Source organism: Lynx canadensis, chromosome B3 (assembly GCF_007474595.2).
Source record: "Lynx canadensis isolate LIC74 chromosome B3, mLynCan4.pri.v2, whole genome shotgun sequence".
NCBI lineage: Eukaryota > Metazoa > Chordata > Mammalia > Carnivora > Felidae > Lynx > Lynx canadensis.
In genome coordinates, this window is record NC_044308.2 from 106,661,369 (window position 1) to 106,684,579 (window position 23,211).

The 23,211-nt window shown below is 36.9% G+C and overlaps 1 protein-coding gene across 1 annotated transcript in view; it reads left to right on the top strand.

The window, feature by feature from the left end:
- The window catches only part of LRRC9 (leucine rich repeat containing 9), a 104,440-nt gene that overhangs the window by 16,155 nt on the left and 65,074 nt on the right, over positions 1 to 23,211 (top strand). The window contains 7 exon segments of the mRNA XM_032593363.1: positions 1,120 to 1,316; positions 2,170 to 2,301; positions 8,169 to 8,345; positions 9,109 to 9,226; positions 17,442 to 17,571; positions 19,509 to 19,631; positions 21,320 to 21,435. Coding sequence (XP_032449254.1) covers positions 1,120 to 1,316; positions 2,170 to 2,301; positions 8,169 to 8,345; positions 9,109 to 9,226; positions 17,442 to 17,571; positions 19,509 to 19,631; positions 21,320 to 21,435 — 993 coding nt within the window.

Genomic DNA, 23,211 nt, shown 5'->3' on the forward strand with positions numbered 1-23,211 from the left:
TATTAATAACAACAAAAAATTGGAAACTTACCTAATTGTTTAACTAAAGAGGAAGAATTATTCATTCTTAAGGTAGAGTAGTATACTGCCATTAAAAACCAAGTCTTTTAAATATATTTAATGCTCTTCCTAAAATAAACGGGCTTGAATTAATAATAATAGATATCCTTAAAGTGAAACATTAACATTTATTTTTGGATAAGAAATGAACCAGTATATGAAAATCATTTTATATCTATTTTTGTGTACAAATGCATGTATTAAGGAAAATCTGCAAATGTGAAAAATAATACCTGTAGATTAGATAACTATAGACATTTTTAAAAATATGCTTGATTTGCTTTTAATAGCTGGATATAGCCATTATAGAGGTGAGGACAGATGATCAGTAAATTTCTATTTATAAAAATCTCTCCAATGTATCTTGAAATCCTACAAAGCTGGGGTTAAGGCAAGGCAAGTGAGGTACTCACTGCAGGCCCAAAATTAGAGTGCTAAACACCTCAGTAATCACAATAAATCATATCTAACGCAATATTTTTTAAAAAAATACAAATGAATGCCAAAAAAGTCCACTATGAACAAGAAAAAACAATCAAAATTTAAATAAAAACATTGCCGTGCTGAGCCATATATAGGAGACTGAGGCAAGAGGAAAAATATGCATCTCAATATACATGTTTTATATATTTTCTATGGTTGATTTTTTCCCAGAATACCAAAGTACTTAAAAAAAAATACTGAAAAATTGAAAAGTAGGTGTGATAAATGCCACGTTACCTTGAAGTGTAAATATTTTATTTATACCCAAACCAGTATTTGTTATAATTTTACTTTGGCTTTAATAGAAGGAAGCTCATCACTAATATTTAAAAATCAATTTCTTTGCTTTTCTCATTTCGATGAAAAGAACTGCCATGTTTGAAGTATTTAAGAATGTCCTTTGATCAAAAGAAATTGACTGACTAAACTTGCACCAAAGTTGTAATTGCACGTTTGGCATGTTTTTATGCGTTTGGCCTATTTATTACCTAAATTTCTATTTTCTTTATTTAAGTTAACTATATATTTCATAATTCCACTAAAATGTTTTGCTCTATGGCACACTGATTTCAACAGCTGGAACGGGAACTTGCGGAACTCAAGGGATCTGGCAAAGGGCACAGTGATAGATCCAATAACAATAAAGTAGCTGAACTTGAAAAATCAAAGAAGTGTGAAACTGTCACAGAAGAGCCAAATCTTCAACAGAAGATACTGACCAAACTAAATGCCTTGAATGAAAGGGTAACATTCTGGAACAAAAAACTAGATGAGTATGTTTTATGAATTGTCTAGTTCAAATTTGAAACATGAGAGGATAGAATGTTCTAGGCTATCAGTTGAGCTCAGTTCTCTTCCTCAGGAGTGGAAAGAATTATGAAGTAAAACACAGAATGTGTTTCTAGTCCCATTCCCAGCAGAGATAGACATCATTGATTCAAAGCCGACATACATAGTTTTTTACAGAGGCAATGCTTAATTAGGCACAGCAAACTTCCCCCTAGTGGCTTCTTGTCACATCACTGCTCTAGTGTCTGCAAACTAAAAATAGAGCTGCTACTGATGGAGAAACTCACCACATAGACCTGACTGAGCAAAGCACATACATAGTTGTCTGGAGTCACGTAGAAACAAACTCTGGCTGAGTTTCAACTAGACATATAAAGCAGAAGATTTAGTAAATACCAATAATTTTTTATTTACTAGGGCATTAAATGGATAAAGTTAATTTGCCCTGTAAATACTACTACTGCTCCTACTACTGCTTCTACTACTACTACTAACAGCTAACACTTATTTCTTACTCTGCCAAATTCTTTGCTAAGAGCTTTATATGTATTTTGCATAGAATCATTAAAAAAAAAAAAAGGCTTGCCATTTTACTGAGAAACCGCAGCATCAAAAGATCTGCGAGCCATAAGCGGCAGAGCCAGGAGAGACTTCTAACCTTATTGCCAGAAACAGAATGTCTTTAACTTGGTTTAACTGTTAACACCAAGCTTTCTGTACCCATTGACAAACGCCTTATATTTTCATATCAGCCTTTTTTTTTAAATCTATTTAAACTATAATTTTAATGTTGTGATATTTAGGTTTTTCTAATAACTTAATTTTTCTCTTAAATAGGATTGAAGCAATTTATCATGTTGAAGTAAAACAAAAGAAGAAAAGCCATGGCTTATGGATCCCTTTTTTGTTAATTGAGTTGGAAACTGTGGGAAATATCCACTTTGAAGAAGGCACTCGATCTGATGACTGGTAAATCTGTTTGAAATTTAATTACAGCCTTAAAAATAATTTTAGGTGCTTAGGGGTGCCTGGGTAACTCAGTCAGTTGAACATCTGACCCTTGGTATCAGCTCAGGTCATGATTTCATGGTTCGTGGGTTCGAGTCCCGCGTCGGGCTCCATGCTGTCAGTGCAGAGCCTGCTTAGGATTCTCTCTTCCTCTCTCTGTGCTCCTCCCCCACTCATGCTGCCTCTGTTGCTCTCAAAATAAATAAACTTTAAAAAAATAAATAATTTTAGGTGCTTAGGATCATCAACTAAAATATCAACTTATAAAGTCTTAAAATGTCTAATTTTCAAAACACTTCTCATATAGAATGTTCATTCACTGAAGAGTAGCTGTTACCTATTTTGCCACCAATATGTTTTCCTGTTTACATAATTGCTGTGGGCTAATCTTGAGAACATCCTAATGATATTTCATTGCTCTTTACCCAATTTCCCTTAGCCCAAGAGCCAGAATAATTTTTTTTAAGTTTATGGCTAAGTATTAACTTTATATATGTTTATACTGTTCATTTCTTGACTGGACGTGGCCCTGGATTCTGAATATTGTGTGAGAACCTACAATAGAGAAGGAACACAGGAGCAGGATTGGCAACAGCAGGTCGCAGACACTGGGGGAGTCACCATAGCAAATTTCCTGGGGGTCCATAGTCAAGGTCAAACCAGTTGTCTAGAGCTGGCTAGAGTCAGGGTGCACATGGACTCTGTGAGTTGAAATAAGGCATACACTTAAAAACCAGGAATTTGGGTTAAAAGTCCATTTAGGCAGAAATGCAGAGAGCCACCAGAAACAGGCAGGAAACGGGCATACACACTTCGTAATTGAAGCCTCCTGGTACAAACAAGGAAATGGCTGTGTTGCCTCAACTTAAGGGTACAACTTAGAAAATGATTCGGAAGGAAGGAAGGAAGGAAGGAAGGAAGGAAGGAAGGAAGGAAGGAGGGAAGGAAGGAAAGAAAGAAAAGGTTTGCAGCAGAAAATATCACTAATTATAACTTCCACATTTCTGTAATCATTTCCTCAAAACTGGGAGCTGTGAACAAGCCAAAGCTTGCCCTAGAACCCTAGAGCATACTGCGAATTTGGGTGTGTAGAGAGAAAGCAGGAAGCACGTAAAGTGATTGAATGGACTTGATCCAGCATCCCAGCGGATTGTATTTGCAGTCAGTGTTGAAACAAACACTGACTTTTATGGAGTAAAATGCAAAATTCGTATTAACTTTTTATATGTTTATTTTTGAGAGAGACAGAGACAGAATGTGAGTGGGTTAGGGGCAGAGAGAGAGGGAGACCCAGAATCCAAAGCAGGCTCCAGGCTCTGAGCTGTCAGCACAGAGCCCGACGTGGGGCTCAAACTCACAAACTGTGAGATCATGACCTGAGCCGAAGTCGGATGCTCAACCGACTGAGCCACCCGGGCGCCCCGGTATTAACATTTTATAAATAAAAATATGTAATTGTTATGAATTACTTTAAGCTATGAGAAGTTCTGCCCAAGTGAGAAATAGACCGTTTAAAATATTTTCTTTTGTATCAGTACATCAATGGCCCAGCAGTTACCACTATTCACTTAACCACAATACTTGATTTTTATGTGCAAAGATATAAAGGGGATTCATCCCATTTCCCATATAAACAAATAAAGGCCTTGATTTTTCAAGTACAAAAATTGAATGGTGTCTGTCTGCAGGGTGCATGAAAAATTTTTCAGTCTTTCATTTATATTCACTCAACCTAAACAGATTTGTTTATTATCATTTCCGTTTCTTTTTAACTTATTGCAGAGTAGTCTCTTTACAAAACAAGTAGATGATAAGGAAAAAATACATAAAAGCAAAATGACTAAAAAGCCATTAGGTAACTATGTCAACCTGATAGTAAATTAGCTTGATGGATTTTGATAAGCATTAGCAATTGTTTACTTGGCTTTAGTAATAACAGCCTTGATCCATTTTAAGAAGAAAATCAAATCTACATTGGCAGAATTTGAAGGATTGTTTTTTTACAAACTTGGCCACCTTAGCTGTGATTTTTTATGGATACTATGAAATAGCTCCTGGGGCGCCTGGTTGGCTCAGTCGGTAGAGTATGCGACTCTTGACCTGGAGGTCGTGAGTTCAAGCCCCACGTTGGGTGTAGTACAGTGTCTGCATATAGCAGGTACTTGGTATTTGCTAATCAATCAGTAAAGATAACTAAATGATTTCCTATGTGGTCCCTGCTGGCACACCTCCTCCACAGAGAGCACTGTGTAAAACAAAATAAAAGCCTTTTGTAGCAACCTGTTATTTTCCAAGTGATATTCAAACCTTTCACCCCAATATTCAGTGGGCTTCACCATATGGTGTTCAAACCATCCTACTACTTTTCCAACCCCCCCAGAGTCAGCCAAACTGTGTGTGCCTCACTGCTCTTGGGACATACCTGGTGCACCACCGTGGTTTCCTCTGTTCTGCTTCCTTCACCCAGAATACCTTACATCCTTGCCCTCAGTCTCTATCATTGTCTGTCAAAACTTACTTTATCTTCAAGGCCAACATCAAGAGCCATCTTTTATGAGGAATACCTTTGTCATCTTTATCAGATTAGTCATTATTACTATTCTCTTTGAATCTTCACAGCACTATGTTTCATCTCTCCTATCTTCTACTCAGTTATAATTTTGCCTATGTTTGTCCCATTACTTTTCTGCTCCATTTGTTTATAAACTCAGTGAAGATAGAGACTGCATTCTTATTCATCTTTGAATCTTTTCTATTGTGTTCACTTGCTCAGCATCCATCCACTGAGTTTCTACCATGGGCCAGATTCTATCTAGGTGCTAGGGGTAAAAGTTACAGTTCCTGCTCTCATCCAGGCTGTCATCTGGTACGGGAGACTATGGAAATGAAGCAGTACTAAATTCTGGGATAACTGTTGGTCTGGAGAAGAATGACATTCAAACCAGAATGGGGGTGTAGAGAAAGTTTTTGGAAGTGGGGACATCTGAGGGAGATACTTTGATCTGAAATTTGAGGGACAGATACAAGTTAACTATACACAGAATTAGGGGAAGGACTTGCTAAGCAGAGGAAACAGCATGTGGTGAAAAGGTATGGAACTATTATAATACGTTTGGAGAACTACAGTATTTCCACATGACAAAGGCCTGATCATTAAAGCGCACCACGCGCGAGCTGGTAGTTTGAATTTCGCCCTTAAGTCTTTGGGACCCCTTGAAAGAGAGGTATAAGAGATTTAGATATTATTTTATATAAGTTCCTACAGTTATTATTTGAGGTTCAGACTAGAAAGCATATATCTCAGGTCAGAAATGAGATGCTGCCCAGTGCATGTAGCACGTTACCAACAATGCTATGAGAAGTGTCCTCTTCTATGAGGAACTGATAATACGGAGTGTCACAGTACTTCCTAGTCAGTTATAGGTTTGGTTCTCCCTCCTCTAGCAGTATTCCGGCACTCTATGAATGATGTCTTCTCATCTCCAGCTTGACCAGGTGATTTATTGAATGGCTTTAGTTCTCTGATTCCAGATAGCACAGAGCCCATGTCCCATTAGCACGGGGGTTCCCAGTCTCCAGGGCTGTAGGAATTCTATGTGAAGAAGGGCTCAGCTACTGAATTTCCAGGCAGAGAAAAGCTCTATGAAAGGATTCCACTTCATGGAGTTTCCTGTGCCATTCTTAGTTCTTGCATTCCTGGGAACTGAACTAGAAGCTAGGTATTGTCCATTTATCGCTTCTATCTATTCTTGTTTACCCTTGTTACTATATGACAAAACTTTATCTAAATAAAATGCCTACAACACTTTCTATCAGAGTATAATAATAATAAAAATAGAGTGTAAGTAGTAATTGGAGCTTCAGTGGTTCCAGGATGTATTATGTAGGAGTGACTTGGACTGATCAGGCCCAGACAGTGATCCCTCTATACATGAGCCTGGAGGTTTCCCACTCCTGGTGATGATGTAATTCTTTATCCAGACCTCCGAACTAATTAGCAGCATCAGCTGGTTGCCACACTACTTATATGTATCTGTCTCCTAACAGACTGTGAGCCCCTCCGGGAATGGTTTGGTTTGGGTAGCTCACTTTTCAACTCCAAGGGAAGAGTAATTGGGCAGCTCTTAGCTGCACTGGTTCAGTCTTCGCTAGTGAGAAAGGCAGACACTCTAAATGAGTTTGTCCCAGGGAAAGACCACCCACCAGGAAGCTCACCTCTGTGATCTTAGCCCACACTCATGCTCAGGCCTTTGTTGATATTGTATGCCAGTGAGGACCAGACATCTCATTACAGGTAAATGTATCCCATATAGGATCACTTAGCTTTCTTTTCAAATTGATCCATTTTATTTTATTATTATTTTTTTAAATGTTTATTTATTCTTAATAGGGAAAGAAAGAGAGCACGAGCAGGGGAGGGGCAGAGAGGGAGACACAGAATCCAAAACAGGCTCCAGGCTCTGAGCTGTCAGCACTGAGCCCAACGCAGGGCTCGAACCCATGAACCGTGAGATCATGACCTGAGCTGGAGTCAGATGTTTAACCTACTGAGCCACCCAGGTGCCCCCAAATTGATTCATTTTAAAATCTCATCTTAGTCCAAATTCTGTGCTATTTTAAGATAGGGCATGGCCCAGTAAGGGCAGTAGAGAGCAGATGAGCACTTCCAATACATCTTCTTGAGATCTTCACATAGTTGGCCCCTTCTTCTCCTTTTCTTCACTCAAATATCTTCTCTGAAATATCTTACCCAGATCTATACTCAGTAGCCCCCACTCCAGTCCTTACCCCAAACTTCTCTTTCTTCAAAGCACTTGTCAGTTTAGAAATGATTTTATTTATGTATTGTTTATTTTTTGGCCAACTCCTTATAATATAGGCTCCATGAGAGGAGGGACCCTGCCTCTTTCACTTCTATATCCCTAGTTATGAAGTTATTGGCAGTAGTCCAAATGAGAGATGATGATGATTTGCAAAAAAGTAATAACAGTGATGGTGATGACATAGGGTTATAATCAGGATATTTTAGATGTAGGGCCAAAGAGATTTGACCAAAGAATTGGATATTAGTGAGACAGAGAGGAGGCAAGTTTCATTCCTGGGATGTTAACTTAAGCTACCAGTTAGATGCTGGTACCATATACTGAGATGGAAAACAGTCAGAAGGAGTAGGCTTAGAAGCAGGTGATGAATTAAGTTTTAGAGGCCTATTCCATATGCAAGTGAACATACCAACTAAGCAGTTGGATGTTCACGTAGGGGTATATCCACCTAAATTGGGTAGAGATAAAGTCTGAAAGTAAAATGTTGGAATATATCCGTATATATAAAATGTATTTTTTCTGTATATTGCCAAGGGACCAGATGAAATCACCTAGGAATAGTATTCATGGAAACAAAAGGAGCACCCAAGACTTATTCCAGGTGCAGTCCAACATTTAGGAAGCTGCCAGAGGAAAAAGAATCGGCAAAGAAAACCATTAAGGAGCAGCCAATAAGAAGAAAGCCAGAAATATATAGTTTCACTGAAGCCAAAAAACAAAGTGTTTCAGTAATGAAGGATTACTCAAGCAACATGTCTTTCAGTCAAAACACATATCTAATCATTAATAAAAACAACTCTTACTTTTATGTTTCAAAGTTTAACATCTCTTTTATTGATTAAGTGTGCCCAGTTTGGACCAAAGCAGAGCTATGATATGACAATGTATCTTCAGCAAAAAATATAAAATATGGGTTATAAGTTTTATTATATGTAACTTAGTGTTCTTCAACGTTTTAAGGACAATGTGTTCTTTTCTTTATGTATATTCTGTTTTCTCATATAGGTTTAACTCCTGCTATGAACTAATTCTCTCACGTTTTTGTACCTGGGACTTCAGGCCATATGGTATTACTGGAGTGAAAGTAAAACGTATCATCAAAGTTAACAACCGTATTCTGAGACTAAAATTTGAAGAGAAACTCCAGAAGTTTCTTGACAATGAAGATATGCATGATTCAGAGTAAGAAGTTAAATTCCGTAAGGAACATTTTTACAGAAGTCTGATTTTATTTTGTAAAAGAGTCATTCTGTTTTAAAAGCTTACAATATTGGAGTGCCTGGGTGGTTCAGTCAGTTAAGCGCCCAACTTCAGCTCAGGTCATGATTTCACGGATCATGGGTTTGAGCCCCGTGTCGGACTTTGCTTGGAGCCTGCTTGGGATTCTCTCTCCCCCCGCCCTCTCTTCCCCTCCCCTGCTCGGTCTCAATCTCGCTCTTGCTCTGTCTCTCTCTCTCTCTCAAAAATAAATAAACATTTTTTTTAAGTTTACAATATTGAAAATATGCCTTGTTAGTAAATATTTCCTTTTCATTCATCTCCCTTGACGAGGATGACATCATAGTTTACCCACACTGGGGCCTTCTTTGTTTTTTAAGTTTTCATTTGTCCATTTTGAAAAAGACAGAGAGAGAGCAAGCAGGTGAGGGGCAGAGAGGGAAAATCCCAAGCAGGCTCCTCACTGTTGCCACAGAACCTGATGCAAGGCTCAAACCCACAAACCTTGAGATCATGACCTGAGCCAAAGTCAGACGCTCAACCAACTGAGCCACCCAGGCGCCCCTGGGGCTCTTTTTGAGACTGAGGGGGATTGGAGACTTAGTAATGACACTGAAACATTCACTGTAAATGGGAAATATCCAGGGCAAGATATATGATTGTCTTATCTATGGCTAAGCTCTTTTGAAATCAATTCTCAAACTTTTTTGTCTTAATTATTCTTAAGGAGCTATCGAAAGATGCTGGAATGTCTTTTTTATGTTTTTGATCCTGAAGTTACAGTGAAGAAAAAGCATCTGCTACAAATACTTGAAAAAGGATTCAAAGACAGTGAAACGAACAAGGTAGCATAAAATGTCATTCAGAATAATGCTTTCTTCCTAATGAATAAAGTCCTGCCATTGGTTAGACAGGGCTTGGTTCTCAATCCTTTTATTCATATTTATAGCCAACTTCTGCTATTTCACAGAAAGCTTGGTGCTACAAAGTATAGCATCTTCCTTCTTTGGATTATACCAGAATAAGTCCATCAATTAATTTATCTGCCTATCTAATATTCCTAGGTATCCTATTTTCATGCTGTGATCCTTTTGTTAATGATCTTGAAATCTATTTCTGTAACCTCTTTTAAACACTCTAGGGTCTTCTCCATCTTGAAAAAAAAAAGTCCATTTGCTGAACACTGCTATGCTTTCTGGTTGTCATCCTGTTTTTCTTTCTCTCTTACTGCCACCACTTCTTTATTTTCTACTTCTTTGTCTGCACCTTGCTCCCTGGTCACTCTGAGCTCCAAAATATCCAGTCACCCTTTCTCTGTCTTCCGCTCTCTTGCTGAGGCAGCTGTAACACCCTGTTATACAGCAGTGCTCCCTCACCCTTTTCACATCATGGCACACACAAAAATGATAATGTTGTTGCATTTAAATCCTGGCTTTCCTACTCAGGAGCTAAGTGACTTCACCTCTATGTGCCTTTTTCTCCCTATCTATAAAATGAAGGTAATAATAGTATCTACTTCACAGAGTTGTGGTTAGGATTTAGTGAGGTATGCATTCGAAAGTTTTTGGATACTGGTACACCACTCCATGTTCATAACACCATTATTCATAATAGCCAAAAAGTCAAAACAACCCAAATGCCCCTCAAGACACAATGGGTAAACAAAATATGATATAGCCATTCAATGGCATACTAGCCATAAAAAGGATTTAAATCCTGATCCATTCTGATCCATGGTTAAACCTTGAAAGTATTATACTAAGTGAAAAAAGCCAAACACAAATTTACAAATATTGTATGATTCCACTTATATGAGGTACGTAGAATAGGCAAATTGGTACAGGCAGAAAGTAGAATAGAGGTTAGCAGGGGATGAGGATGGAAGGATAGGGAGTCATTATTTAATGAGTGCAGAGCTTCTATGGGGATGATGAAAAGTTCTGGAAATGAATGGTGGTGATGGTTGCACAACATTGTGAATGTACTCCATGCCAATGAATTGTACACTTAAAAACAGTTAAAATGGTAGTTTTACTTTATGTACTTTTTACAGTTAAAAAAAAATCACCAAAACAGCATTCCAGCCATTCAGTGGAGAATGGATTGGAGGGAGTAGGAGCTGATGGCAGGAGGTTACATAGGGGGGATACTGCGGCAGCAGGCCAGAGGGACAGTGGCTTCAGCAGGCTGGTGTGGCGAAAGTGCCCTTATGTACTTTCTGGAAGAGAAGAAAGAAGGAGGCGAGAAATAAAGGATTTGAAAAAGAAGAGTGGAGTGCTCAGGGTGATTCCAGAGAACTATGAACCATCATGGGCACGAAGGTTGGCAGAAAGATGAGGCTAACATTTCTGTGTGTTTCCTGCTTGCCCAACACTGTGCCTAGCGCCTTATCTCCTGCCGCTCCTTTAGGAGATGCGGTATCTCTAATCCTTCAAACAGCCGGCTATCCAGTATGGTAGCCACCACCCGCATGTGACTGCTGAGCATTTGAAATGTGACTAGTCAGAATTGAGATGTGCTAAAAAGTTTTAAATAAATCTCAGTTTTGGTATAGAAAAGAGATTATAATTTCTTATACTGATTACATATTGAAATGATAATATTTCAGATCGATTACATTAAATAGAATGTATTATTAAAATTGACCCAGAAAGTTCTTGGGACCAGTTCCTGGCACATAGAAAGTTTTTTGGGGTTTTTTTTGTTTTGTTTTGTTTTTTGTTTTTTGGGCTTTTTAAAGATTTTATTTAAATTCCATGTGCCATACGTATTAGTTTCAGGTGTACAAAAGAGTGATTCAGCACTTCCATTACAGGTCCCCGTGCTCATCACAAGTGCACTCCTTAATCTCCATCACTGACTTTACCCATCCCCCTCCCCACCTCCCGTCTGGTAACCATCAGTACCTTCTTTATAGTTAAGAGTCTGTTTCTTGGTTTGCCTCTCTTTTTCCCCCCTCTATGTTAATTTGTTTTGTTTCATAAATTCCATATTAGAGTGAAATCATGTGGTATGTCTTTCTGTGACTGACTTATTTCATGTAGCATAATACTCTCTAGCTCCTATTATTCAGCCATAAAAAAGAACATAATCTTGCCATTTGCATTGAGGTGGATGGAGCTAGAGAGTATTATGCCGCATGAAATAAGTCAGTCAGAGAAAGATAAATATCATGTTATTTCATAGAAAATTTTAAAATAAGATTTACCATTATTCTCTGAAGTATTTGATACTATTGACTGCTCTTTCCTTTTCGAAACTCCCCTTTGGCATCCATAATATTACACTAATATTATTCTCCTATTTTTCTGATTGTCCTGTCTTTGTTTTCTTTTAATTCTTCCTCTTCCCTCTAAACATGAGAATACCACAAGATTAAGGCTTAATAATCTTGTTTTTCTCCACACATGATCAATTACTCTCATTGTTAAAATCTTAGAAATGGAGTATAATTGGCTAGAAAAATCACTGTGTAGCATGTAGATCTAATAAACCATATTTTTTATGCTATTATGTGCACACAGGAAATAAAGATAAATGTTTATGTACTGCATCGTTTAAGAGGTGGGATAAGATTAAAAAGCATGAGTTGTGTAAGCAGTTTAGAAGACAGATTTGGCTTAGGTTGGCAGTGACTTTGTAAGGCAGAGGGCTGGCTTACATCATTACTCTCTTTGATGCCCAAGGACTTGGTCAATAGACTTAAGGAGTATCATTTATTCCACTTGGCTTTCTCCAAAGTGTATGTCCTCAGCCAGCCCACCTCCTGCTCTCTGCTCTGACACCCACAGCTGCCATTCCTATGTGATTAATCGGTTTTATCTCCTTCTACAATATGTCTAAAACCAGCCTTTAATATTTTGCCCATAACCAACTCTCTCCTTGTCTTATTTCTACCAACAATGCTGTCACTCTCCACTGACCAGGTTCAAAGCTTTGAAATTATATCCAACCACTCCCTTTTTCATTATCCCTGTATCTAATCATTTACCATTTGTAGTGATTCTTCCTTTACTATATCACTTTGCATTCTCCCTTTCCCTTCCTGTTCCTATTGCCTGCCACCACTTAGAACATTCCCTCTAATCTTTGCCAGTAGTTTCCCAATAGACAACTCTGCCCTTGGTCTTCCCTCTATTCCTTCCACCTTTAAAAGGACAGACAAATTAACCTTTCCTAAAACATTATTTTCATAGCACACACTGCATTGTTCTCATGATGAAAATCCTTCAGTATCTTCCCATTACTCATGATAATGAAGTTCAAATCCCTCTGCCTTGCACTTAAGGCCCCTCAAAATCTAGCTTCAACCAGACTCCCTATTACCAAATACAACAAATATCCCAAATGAAGTATGTACTTTCTTTGTGATTCTCCTAAACATACCTCAGTGTCATGCCTCCTTTTGATGAAATGATCTTCCCTACTTTTTTCTTTTGGCAAACTTACCCTTCAAGTCTCGACTTAAGGACTTCCTCCTTTGCAAAGGCTTTCCTGAGTTCTCAGATAGTAGGATCCCTTTTACCTAGTTTACAGGTTTATCAGAAAATCCATTAAAATGGAGAACTAGGGGCGCCCAGGTGGCTCAGTTGGAAGAGCATGTGACTCTTGATCTCAGGGTCGTGAGTTCAAGCCCCACATGGGGTGTAGAGTTCACTTAAATAAATAACACTTAAAAAAAGGAGAACTTTAAATAAATTATGTACTTAAGGAACACTTTAGCAAACTTAACATATATGCTGCTGAAGCGAGCATCCCTTCAGCAAACTTAAAACATATAAACTTACATTTCATTCATCTATCTTTTTACATAGGGCCAAAGCCTCTGAGTATGAGGTTGAAACTCCTGATAATCTTTCTTACATCAGACCATAACCATATTACATATTAGTTTCGGTTTCTTTAAAGTTGAGCATTAACTTGAGTGCAAGAATCAATCTAGTTTTAGTTTGTATGCTCCCCCTTGCCACCACCAAACTTTTATATTTGCCCCATCTACACATGCTGTAGCAGAAGCTTTTAATGATTAGTCTCTACACAATCTTACCAATGCTTTCCACTTATTTTTCATAGAAACAACTCTCATCCTTGTTCATGTTTCATTGTTTTATTTCATGTGTATAATTTCAATAACAAATACAACTGGTATAAAACATTTAGGAACAAAATTAACCGACTTTTTGTAAGCATACAACACAGCTGGGGAGAATAGAAGTACATCAGTTTTTTTTTTTAATTTTTATTATTGAAGTATAGTTGACATACAGTGTTATAGTAGTTTCTGGTGTACAACACAGTGATTCGACAATTCTATACATTGCTCACTAGAATAAGTGTAGTCACCATCTGTCACCATATAATGTTACTAACAGTATCATTGACTATATTCCCTATGCTAGTATTTTTTAAAGTACCCTCTTATCCTTGAATTGTCACCATACTGTGGGGTTTAGAAAGGATGGAAAATACTGCTTAATCCTGTGAGTCGGTTAACGGAAGCTGGTTAAGTGGCAATCAGTGGCAGTTGAGAAGTTTATTGTAGCACATTTGTTATACTAAAATACAATTGGGAGGAGTTAAGATGACAGAGAAGTAAGCTGTAACCTCAAACACAGCTGTATCTAGGTTAGGTCACTTGAACACCCAGGAAATCGATCTATGGAGTGGCAGAAGGATCTCCACGGCAATCATGGTGTGCATCTCTCTACAAGACCTTGAGGACAGGGACTTTCTTTAGAGATTCCTAGTGGAAATCTGATTAATGAATGATGGATAGTTGAATAGATGGATGATAGCTGAATAGACAATCGTACCTGTTTCTATACCTTCATATGCTTTCTCCTCTTAAAAAGACTTTCCTTTAAGATTTCTGATTACTGGAATTATGTCTAATCTTTAAAGCCTAGCATTGATCCCTAACCTCTACAAAGATGGTTCTTAAAAACATTTCATTTAAAAAAGGAGATCTTATTTGACACATCTTGTGATGGTTTGTATTTTTTTAATGTTTAATGTTTATTTATGTTGAGAGAGAGAGTACACAAGCATGAGCAGGGTAGAGGCAGAGGAAGAGGGAGAGGCAAATCCCAAGGAGGCTCCATGCTCAGTGTGGAGCTTGACACAGAACTGGATCTCATTGGATCATGTGACATCATGACCTGAGCCAAAATCAAGAATTGGACACTTAATTGATTGAGCCACGCAGGCACCCTGTGATGGTTTGTATTTTTAATTACTGGGTACAGTTTCCATCTTCCCCCCTCTTTCTTCTTTTCTTTTTTCCTTTTTTTTTTATATTTTCTGATTCTTTTTGTTGTTGTTATCTATTTATTTTTAAATCATTTTATTTTTTAATCGTAAGTATACTCTTTAATCCCCATTCACTATTTCCCCCATCTCCCACCTACCTTCCCTCTGATAACTATCAGTTTGTTCTCTATAGTTAAGAGTCTGTTTCTTGGTTTCTCTCTTTCTCTTTTTCCTTTGCTTGTTTATTTTGTTTCTTAAATTCCACGTATGAGTGAAATCATATGGTATTTGTCTTCCTCTGACTGACTTATTTCACTTAGCATTATACTCTCTAGATCCATCCATATCACAAGTGGCACGATTTTATTATCTTTTACAAATGAATTATATTCCACTGTGCATATATACCACATCTTCTTTATCCATTCATCTATTGGGGGACAATTAGGCTGCTTCCATAGTTTGGCTATTATAAATAATGCTGCATAAACTTGGGGGTTCAAGAATAATTTTGAATTAGTGTTTTTATTTTGTGTGTGCAAATATCCAGTAGTATGATTACTGGACTGTAGGGTAGTTCTCTTTTTAACATTTTGAGGAACCTCCATATTGTTTTCCACAGTGGCTGCACCAGAGTGCATTCCCACCAACAGTACAAGAGGGTTCCTTTTTCTCCACACCCTTGCCAACACTTGTTTCTTGTATTGTTGATTTTAGCCTTTCTGACAAGTGAGGGGTGATCTCTCATTGTAGTTTTCATTTGCATTTCCCTGATGATGAGTGATGTTGAACATCATTTTATGTGTCTGTTGGCCATTTGTATCTCTTCTCTGGAGAAATGTCTGTTCATGCCTTCTGCCCATTTTTTAATTGGGCTATTTGTTTTTTGGGTATTGAGTTTTATAAATACTTTATATATTCTGGATACTAACGCTTTATTGGGTAAATCATTTGCAAATATCTTCTCTCATTTAGTAGGTTGCCTTTTTGTTCTGTTGATTGTTTCCTTCGCTGTGCAGAAACTTTCTATTTTGATGTAGTCCTGACAGTTTATTTTTGCTTTTATTTCCCTTGCCTTAGGAGACATATCTAGAAAAATGTTGCTATAGCCAATGTCAGAGAGATTACTGCCTGTGCTGTCTTCACCATCTTCCCTCTCTCACTTGAGGACCAAGACCAGGCTATAGCTGCACAATGCCACGTACACAGCTTGTATCTAATGAATAGTTAGTGATGTTCATTGGAAATCTGATAAGGTTATATTTACTGGGACGTGGAATTTATGGTAACATGAGCAACATTTTAGTATTTATATTTTAAAAACTTCTTTGGGGGGGGGGGGCGCCTGGGTGGCTCAGTCAGTTGAGCATTCAACTTCGGCTCAGGTCATGATCTCACAGACATGAGTCTGAGCCCTGCATTGGGCTCTGTGCTGACAGCTCAGCCTGTCCCTCTTGTTCTCTGCCCCTCCCCCGCTCACACTCTGTCTCTCTCTCTCTCTCTCTCAAAAATAAATAAACATTAAAAAAATTTTAAAACCTCTTTGGGTAACAGCTTTTAGTAAGAAAAAGTAAATATGCAATTCAGCATTTATAGAAAACATATTTTTTAGATAATTTGGGTACTAATATTAAACTTGTAATAATTTCGAAACTCTGAGATAGTGACAAGGAGAAGCAGACCTGAGTTCAAATTATGACTTTGCTAATTTCTACTTCTGTCCTTGGATAGATTATATAATCTCTCTTAGCTCTAGGTTTTCTACTACTAAAAATAGAGATTTTATTTGTTCTTCAGAGCTTTCATAGCAAGTAATATGAATTTTAGAGTATTACTGTATTTCTTTTTTGTTGTTGTTTATTTCTTTTGAGAGAGAGAGTGAAAGCATGAGTGGGGAGGGGCAGAGAGAGAGGAGAGAGCGAGACTCCCAAGCAGGCTCTGCACTGTCAGCGCAAAGCCTGGTCCAGGGCTCAAACTCAGGAACTATGAGATCATGACCTGAGCTGAAGCTGGACACTTAACCAACTGAGCCACCCAGGCACCCCTGTATTACTGTATTTCTGATAAAACATTTTTAAGAAATAAATCTAGTCCCAATGCAAACTAAAATTTCCATGCATTAGCACAATGAGGTGTATCTGGAAAGCCACATAGATTATTAAACCAAGAACACTATTTATACCAAATCTTTAACCATGTATCTATATTTACCTATATCTCACATATAAGTAAGAACCTACAGGGTTTTCTTTTTTGGAATTTACATGATTACTAGTGGAGTATCATTGAAAATGTGTAAGACTATAGCTCCTGGACCACACAGTGTTGTCAGTCCTGACTCTGGCTGCTTTTACAGGAACGAATACTGTGTATCACTTTTCGTAAACCTATTTGCATGTAAATTTAAAGCATATTATATAAATGGCCTTACAGAATGAAGTTGTACCTGAAAGTTATCTACTGCTTTTCAATGAATCTAGCCCTTTTTTTTTTTTGCCCAGACACATAAACATAAACTAATAAGCCATCTGTATTGAAGCTGAAGTACTGTCAGTTTTTTTTTTCAACGTTTATTTATTTTTGGGACAGAGAGAGACAGAGCATGAACGGGGGAGGGGCAGAGAGAGAGGGAGACACAGAATCGGAAACAGGCTCCAGGCTCTGAGCCATCAGCCCAGAGCCCGACGCGGGGCTCGAACTCCCGGACCGCGAGATCGTGACCTGGCTGAAGTCAGACGCTTAACCGACTGCGCCACCCAGGCGCCCCATGTCAGTTTTATAAAAATACTCAGCTTTGTTTTTTCTTTGCAGCTGCCTCTCAGAAAAGAAGCTGTTATTCTCGCTAACAGCCTAAGTATGTGTGAGTGTCCCAGAATTGAATTTCTACAGCAAAAGTACAAAGATGAGAAGAACTCTCCTGAGCATGAGCTCTTCAGGCATGGTAATACAAATATATGGTATTTCTGAACTTTTTAGTTTTAAGCCTTTGTTAATTATTTTCATAACATTTTTAATACTTGGCTTTATCAATCAGGAAGATTTTCCAGAAACTATTTTATTTAGTATTTACCAGTGTAGTGAAATATGACTTTCTGATCTGTAACTTTACAACTTATGAACAAATACTTACTGATTATTGTGTCAACATTAATAGAATGGGACTCATTTGTTACTCATATTTAATCCAATTTATATGAAACAGGCTGCTTTTGTTCATTCGAGGGCCAAGCCAAGCCTAGGGTCCTCCTACTGTACCGCCATCTTAGTTCCTTGCTGTCTACTTTTGTTCATTAACTTGTGTCCTAAAAATAAACTCAGTATATATGCATCTCTCTCTCTCTCTCTCTCTCTCTCTCTCTCTCTCTCTCACACACACACACACACACACACACCACCCCAAATTCATAGGAAAGAGAAAAGAGAACTTGGCACAATTATGCAGTAATCATCATGCCAAGCACTTGGGAAGGCAGGACTTAATCATTTTAATAGATATAAGAAAACCTGGTTGCAAATCTAAAACTGGCTAAAGACAAACTGTAGTGTACAGATTTATTTATAAATTGCCTCATAGAAGATAAAATTTTGGTACTTTATTCACAATGATCAGTACTTTATTTGCATCTTGAATATATAGATAGATAAAAGCATATGAGTCAATTTGCAGGACACTTCTGGGAGAGGTCCCCTTGTAACCACAGACTGGGGAAAAGTCCAGCTCATTAGGTGCTCTTGCTTCACCCTTCCACTGTTCATGCTTCAGTTCCACCAGTATTATGGAATGTTTACTACGTGTTAGGCACTTGGTAGTAGTATGGATATAGTCTTTACAAACCAGACATAGTTGCTCCTTTATGGTATTGACAGATATTAATAAGCACACAAATAAATGTAAAATTAAAATTTTCATAACATAACAATTTCATAACAAAGATGAAATGTTAGTGCATATTACCAAAGAATATATAATACGGAGAATTGACCTGGTCAGGAAGTAAGGGACACCTATTCTTTGGTCTCCACTATACACCTACTGAAGACTGGGCAGTCAGAAATTTGGTTAAATTAAGTCTATAAGAGTGATATTCTAGGTTCCAGACTAGAGCTCTGCTAGGATTATTCATGACAAACTACATGTGTCTTGCAGCCTTTCATTCAGTTAATGATAATCAGAAAATTAAGCAGATAATTGAATATAGAAAGAACTCCTTATTAAAAAAAAACCATTTGCTTCTTTTTTCTCATGCTCTTCCATTCCCATCTTAAGAAACACCTCATCATGTTTTTCTAGATCCTTCTGAAATGTTTCCCAAAACAGTTAGGTTCTTTCAGCTTGCATTCTGTAACTCGTATAGTGTAAAAAAAGTCATCTAAATGTTTTGTCTAGTGATTACAAGTTACATTATAGGATTCAGTGACTCCTAGACATCCTTAGGATTGAGAGAATCCAAAGGTTTCTTAGAAATCTAAAGGGAAAAGAAATGTTTATCCATTTAGTAGACATGTATTGAGTGCCTCCCATGATCTAAGTGATGTGCTAGGTGCTGATGATTCAGAGATGAATTTTTACCCAGTTAATAACAACAACAAAAAGTTTCTTACTTCAAATCACTTGATAAAAAACATTGCTAACTTATTTTCTTTCCTTATTCCTTTTCTGTAAAGCTTTGCTTTAATCACAGGAATCCTCTTTTATAATTATTTCATTTGTTCAACAAATATTTACCGAGTTTCTATTTTGCTATACAATGACAAACAAGGTAGCAAGGATCTCTGCCCTTACAGAACACATAGTCAAGTCTGGGACTAATAAGGAAGGTGATATGGGAAAATTACTAGAATGAATTACTGTTAAAATGATGTTTTATTCATATTTAGGCATCCTCCTCATTACAAAGGTTTTCCTTGGCCAGAGTGTTCAGGCTCGTGAACAGGACTCCATCAATCAAGCTAACTATCCAATGGTTAATTCAGTGTTTGCTCCTCGAAAATATTTACTAAGTATGTCTGCCGTAAAGAGAAATGTGCTTTAATTTTTCTGAATACAAAATGCTTGTATTTAATACAGATGTGTAGAGCTTAATCTCTACTTAATAAAGTTTGTAAACTTTTCTAAAAAAAATCTAGTGCTGGCTACTAATGAACTATTTTTCTGTTCCCTGCTTCAATGACATTTATATATGTGTGTGTATAGATTTTTAATTTTGTGAACATTTATTTTTTGAGAGAGAGAGAGACCATGAGCAGAGGAGAGAGTCAGAGGGAGGGGGGACAGAGAGAATCTTAAGCAGACTCCATGCTTAGCATGGAGCCTGACACAGGGCTGGACCCTGGGATCATGACCTGAGCTGAAGTCAAGAGTCGGGTGCTTAACCAACTGAGCCACCTAGTCACCCTTGTAAACTTTTATATTTACACATCCATGCATAATGTTATATGAAATTTCATGTATTTTATACATATACTATGTATGTATTTCATACATCATATGAATATTATATACATATATGTGATATTATACATATATATTACATATATATTATATATTTCTTGTATAGTCTATGTATTTCATGTATATTATATGTATTTCAAAAGATAAACCCGTCCTTTTTTTTTTGAGAGAGAGAGAGCAAGCCCGAGCAGGGAAGAGGAAGAGGGGGGCGGGGAGAAGAATCTTAAGCAGGCTCCACACACAGTGTGGAGCCCAATGTGGAGCTCAATCCCATGACCCTGGGATCATGATCTGAACCGAAATCAAGAGTCAGAGACGTAACCAACTGAGCCACCCAGGCACCCCAAACCCACCCACTTTTAACAACAAAGGTTTTTGAGTAATACATTTGTCAAAAGTATATTTGAATAGAAAAATGACAAAGTATGAAAAGGAAAAGGACATGATGAAAAAAATTAAACCCTACTAGTCTATGTAGTGAAAAGGTGACTAGTAATTTCTAGAATTAAGAAACTGTCGCTTTACTCAAAGCCTACTAATTTAAATGTTAATCACATCTAAAATTACTTTAGTAGCAAGGTCTAGACTGCTATTTCACCAACTAGGCACCATAGCCTAGACGAGTAAACACATAAAATCAACCATCACAATCCACCCCCTGTCTATGTGGCACTCATACACACCTTCCTATGCCATACTAAATAGTCAAATAAATAAACTAAGAGGCAAAATGGGTGAGGATGGTCAAAAGTTAAAAACTTCCAGTTTTGAGATTTAAAAAAGTCTTAGGGATTGTAATGTACAGCATGACTGTAGTTAGCAATACTGTACTGGATATTTGAAAGTTGCCAAGAGAGTAAATCTTAAAAGTTCTCAGCACAAGAAAAAAATTGTAACTATCCTTGGTGACGGATGTTAACTATAATTATTGTGATAATTATTTTTCCATGTACACATGTATCGAATTATGTTGTAATCCTAAAGCAAATACAATGTTATATGTAAACTATATCTCAACTTTAAGAACTTAAAAATTAAAGGGTAAAAAAAAAACCTGCAGAAAAAAAATTAAACTGTCTAGGAGGGGTGGAAAAATAGAAAAAAAAACCAATCTCAATAACGTAATAGTTGGAACTTACTGAATTTATTGTTTATTAATCTGTGTAATAATGAAAAAAGTATACTATGTTTCATTTTGAAGAGTGTTTTTCTTGTTTTGTTATTGATTTTACTCTAGATTCTATCATGGGACAGAGAAACTGTGATTGCAGCATTCGGCAGTGCAAGTGGTTTGTCTTTGATCATGATCTTGTTTTGCCAGAATACATCGTTGAATTTGAGTATATTACAATGGTATGGATGTATTTTTAAAACTGGAATTCCTTAAGTAAGAAAAGAACAGAAATAGTAATTAACAGAAGTCTAATAATGTAGTGTCAAGTTTATACTATATATTTATACGTAAACATACATACAGTGGTTATTCTGTGAAGGGTTCATTTTCAAAAGAAATCATTATGGCACCTAAACATTTTTATATGCAAATATGTTACATGAGTAATATATGGCCATAGTCTCACTGAAAAAGCTTCAAACTATATTGAAGGATATATAATAAACATAAAATCTGATTTCACCTCACCTGCAGCACCACTCCCTTTCATGAAGAAATCCACTATTAACAACTTCATGGGTTTGCTTTCACTGTTTTTTTCTATGCATTTACATATATAACAGCATGTAACATTTTACATAGTAGAATCAAGATCTAAGTATTTTGTGATTTGTTTTTGCCTTTAATCATGTTTTGGACATATTTCCACTTCAGTACATATAGGTCTATACTTTATTCTTTTGGTGACTGCATTCTATCCAGTAATATCTAATTTATTTGACTATTCTCTTGTTCATGAAACATATAGGTTGTTTCCAGTTTTATTACTGTTTAAAAAGTATTTCAGTGAATATCATTATATATTCATCCTTATACAAATATGGAAGTTTCTCTGTAGAATAGATCGATACAATTGGATAGTCAAAGGATGTACACATTTTAAATTTTGATACATTTTGCCAGTATTCTCCACAAAGCCTTGGCCATTTTACAAATTTCCAACAGTATGTGACAGAGCTTGTTTCTTTGCATGCTTACCAAAACAAGATATTATCAATCTTTTACTTTTCCACTCTGTGGGCAAGAAAAGGATATTTGATTCTTTAATAGGCTATGGATTATTTATAGTTTTATAAATCACTTGTTATATCCTTGGACTATTTTCTTCTTTTAAAATGTTTTTAATGTTTATTTTATTTTTGAGAGAGAGAGAGAGAGAGAGAGTGCAGGGGAAGGGCAGAGAAAGAGGGAGACACAGAATCTGAAGCAGGCTCCGGGTTCTGAGCTGTCAGCACCCAGCCCAATGCGGTGCTTGAACTCACGAACCACGAGATCATGACCTGAGGCAAAGTCGGTCAGTTTACCAACTGAGCCACCCAGGCACCCCATCTTTTGACTATTTTCTATTGGACTCTATTTTTTTATATTGATTGGAAAAATCCTTATATGCATTCTGGATATTAATCCTTTATCTTATATATACGTTGCAAATATTTTATGTCACTTGTCTTTTAAATCTATTTGTAGCAAAACCTTATTTGTCATTATTAATTTGCAATTTCCTGGTTAATTTTTAAGAGGTCAGATCGCTCCAAATTTCCTGATATGGATTCTGGGTTTTATGTCTCATTACAGAAGGCTTATATAAATATCTTCTTTATTTTCTTCCAGTACTTATATAGGTTGTTCTACAACTTTAAGTTTTTTTAAGTACATCTGGAAATTATTTTATGTCATGTGAGGGAGGAAGATCAAATAATTTTTCCTTAAAAATGGATAGCTACTTGACCAAGCATCATCTTTTTGCTCTATTTTGAAGTGCCATCTTTATTGTTAAAATTATTTTCATATATAAGGGGTTTATTTATAGATCCTTCTATTCCATTGATCTCTTTGTCTAATCTTGGACCCCTCCCACATTGTTTCGGTTATTACAACTTTGATGATATACTTTGATATGCGACAGGGTAAATTCCCTTTCCCTGCCCTCACTCATCTTTTAAAATTTTTTCTTG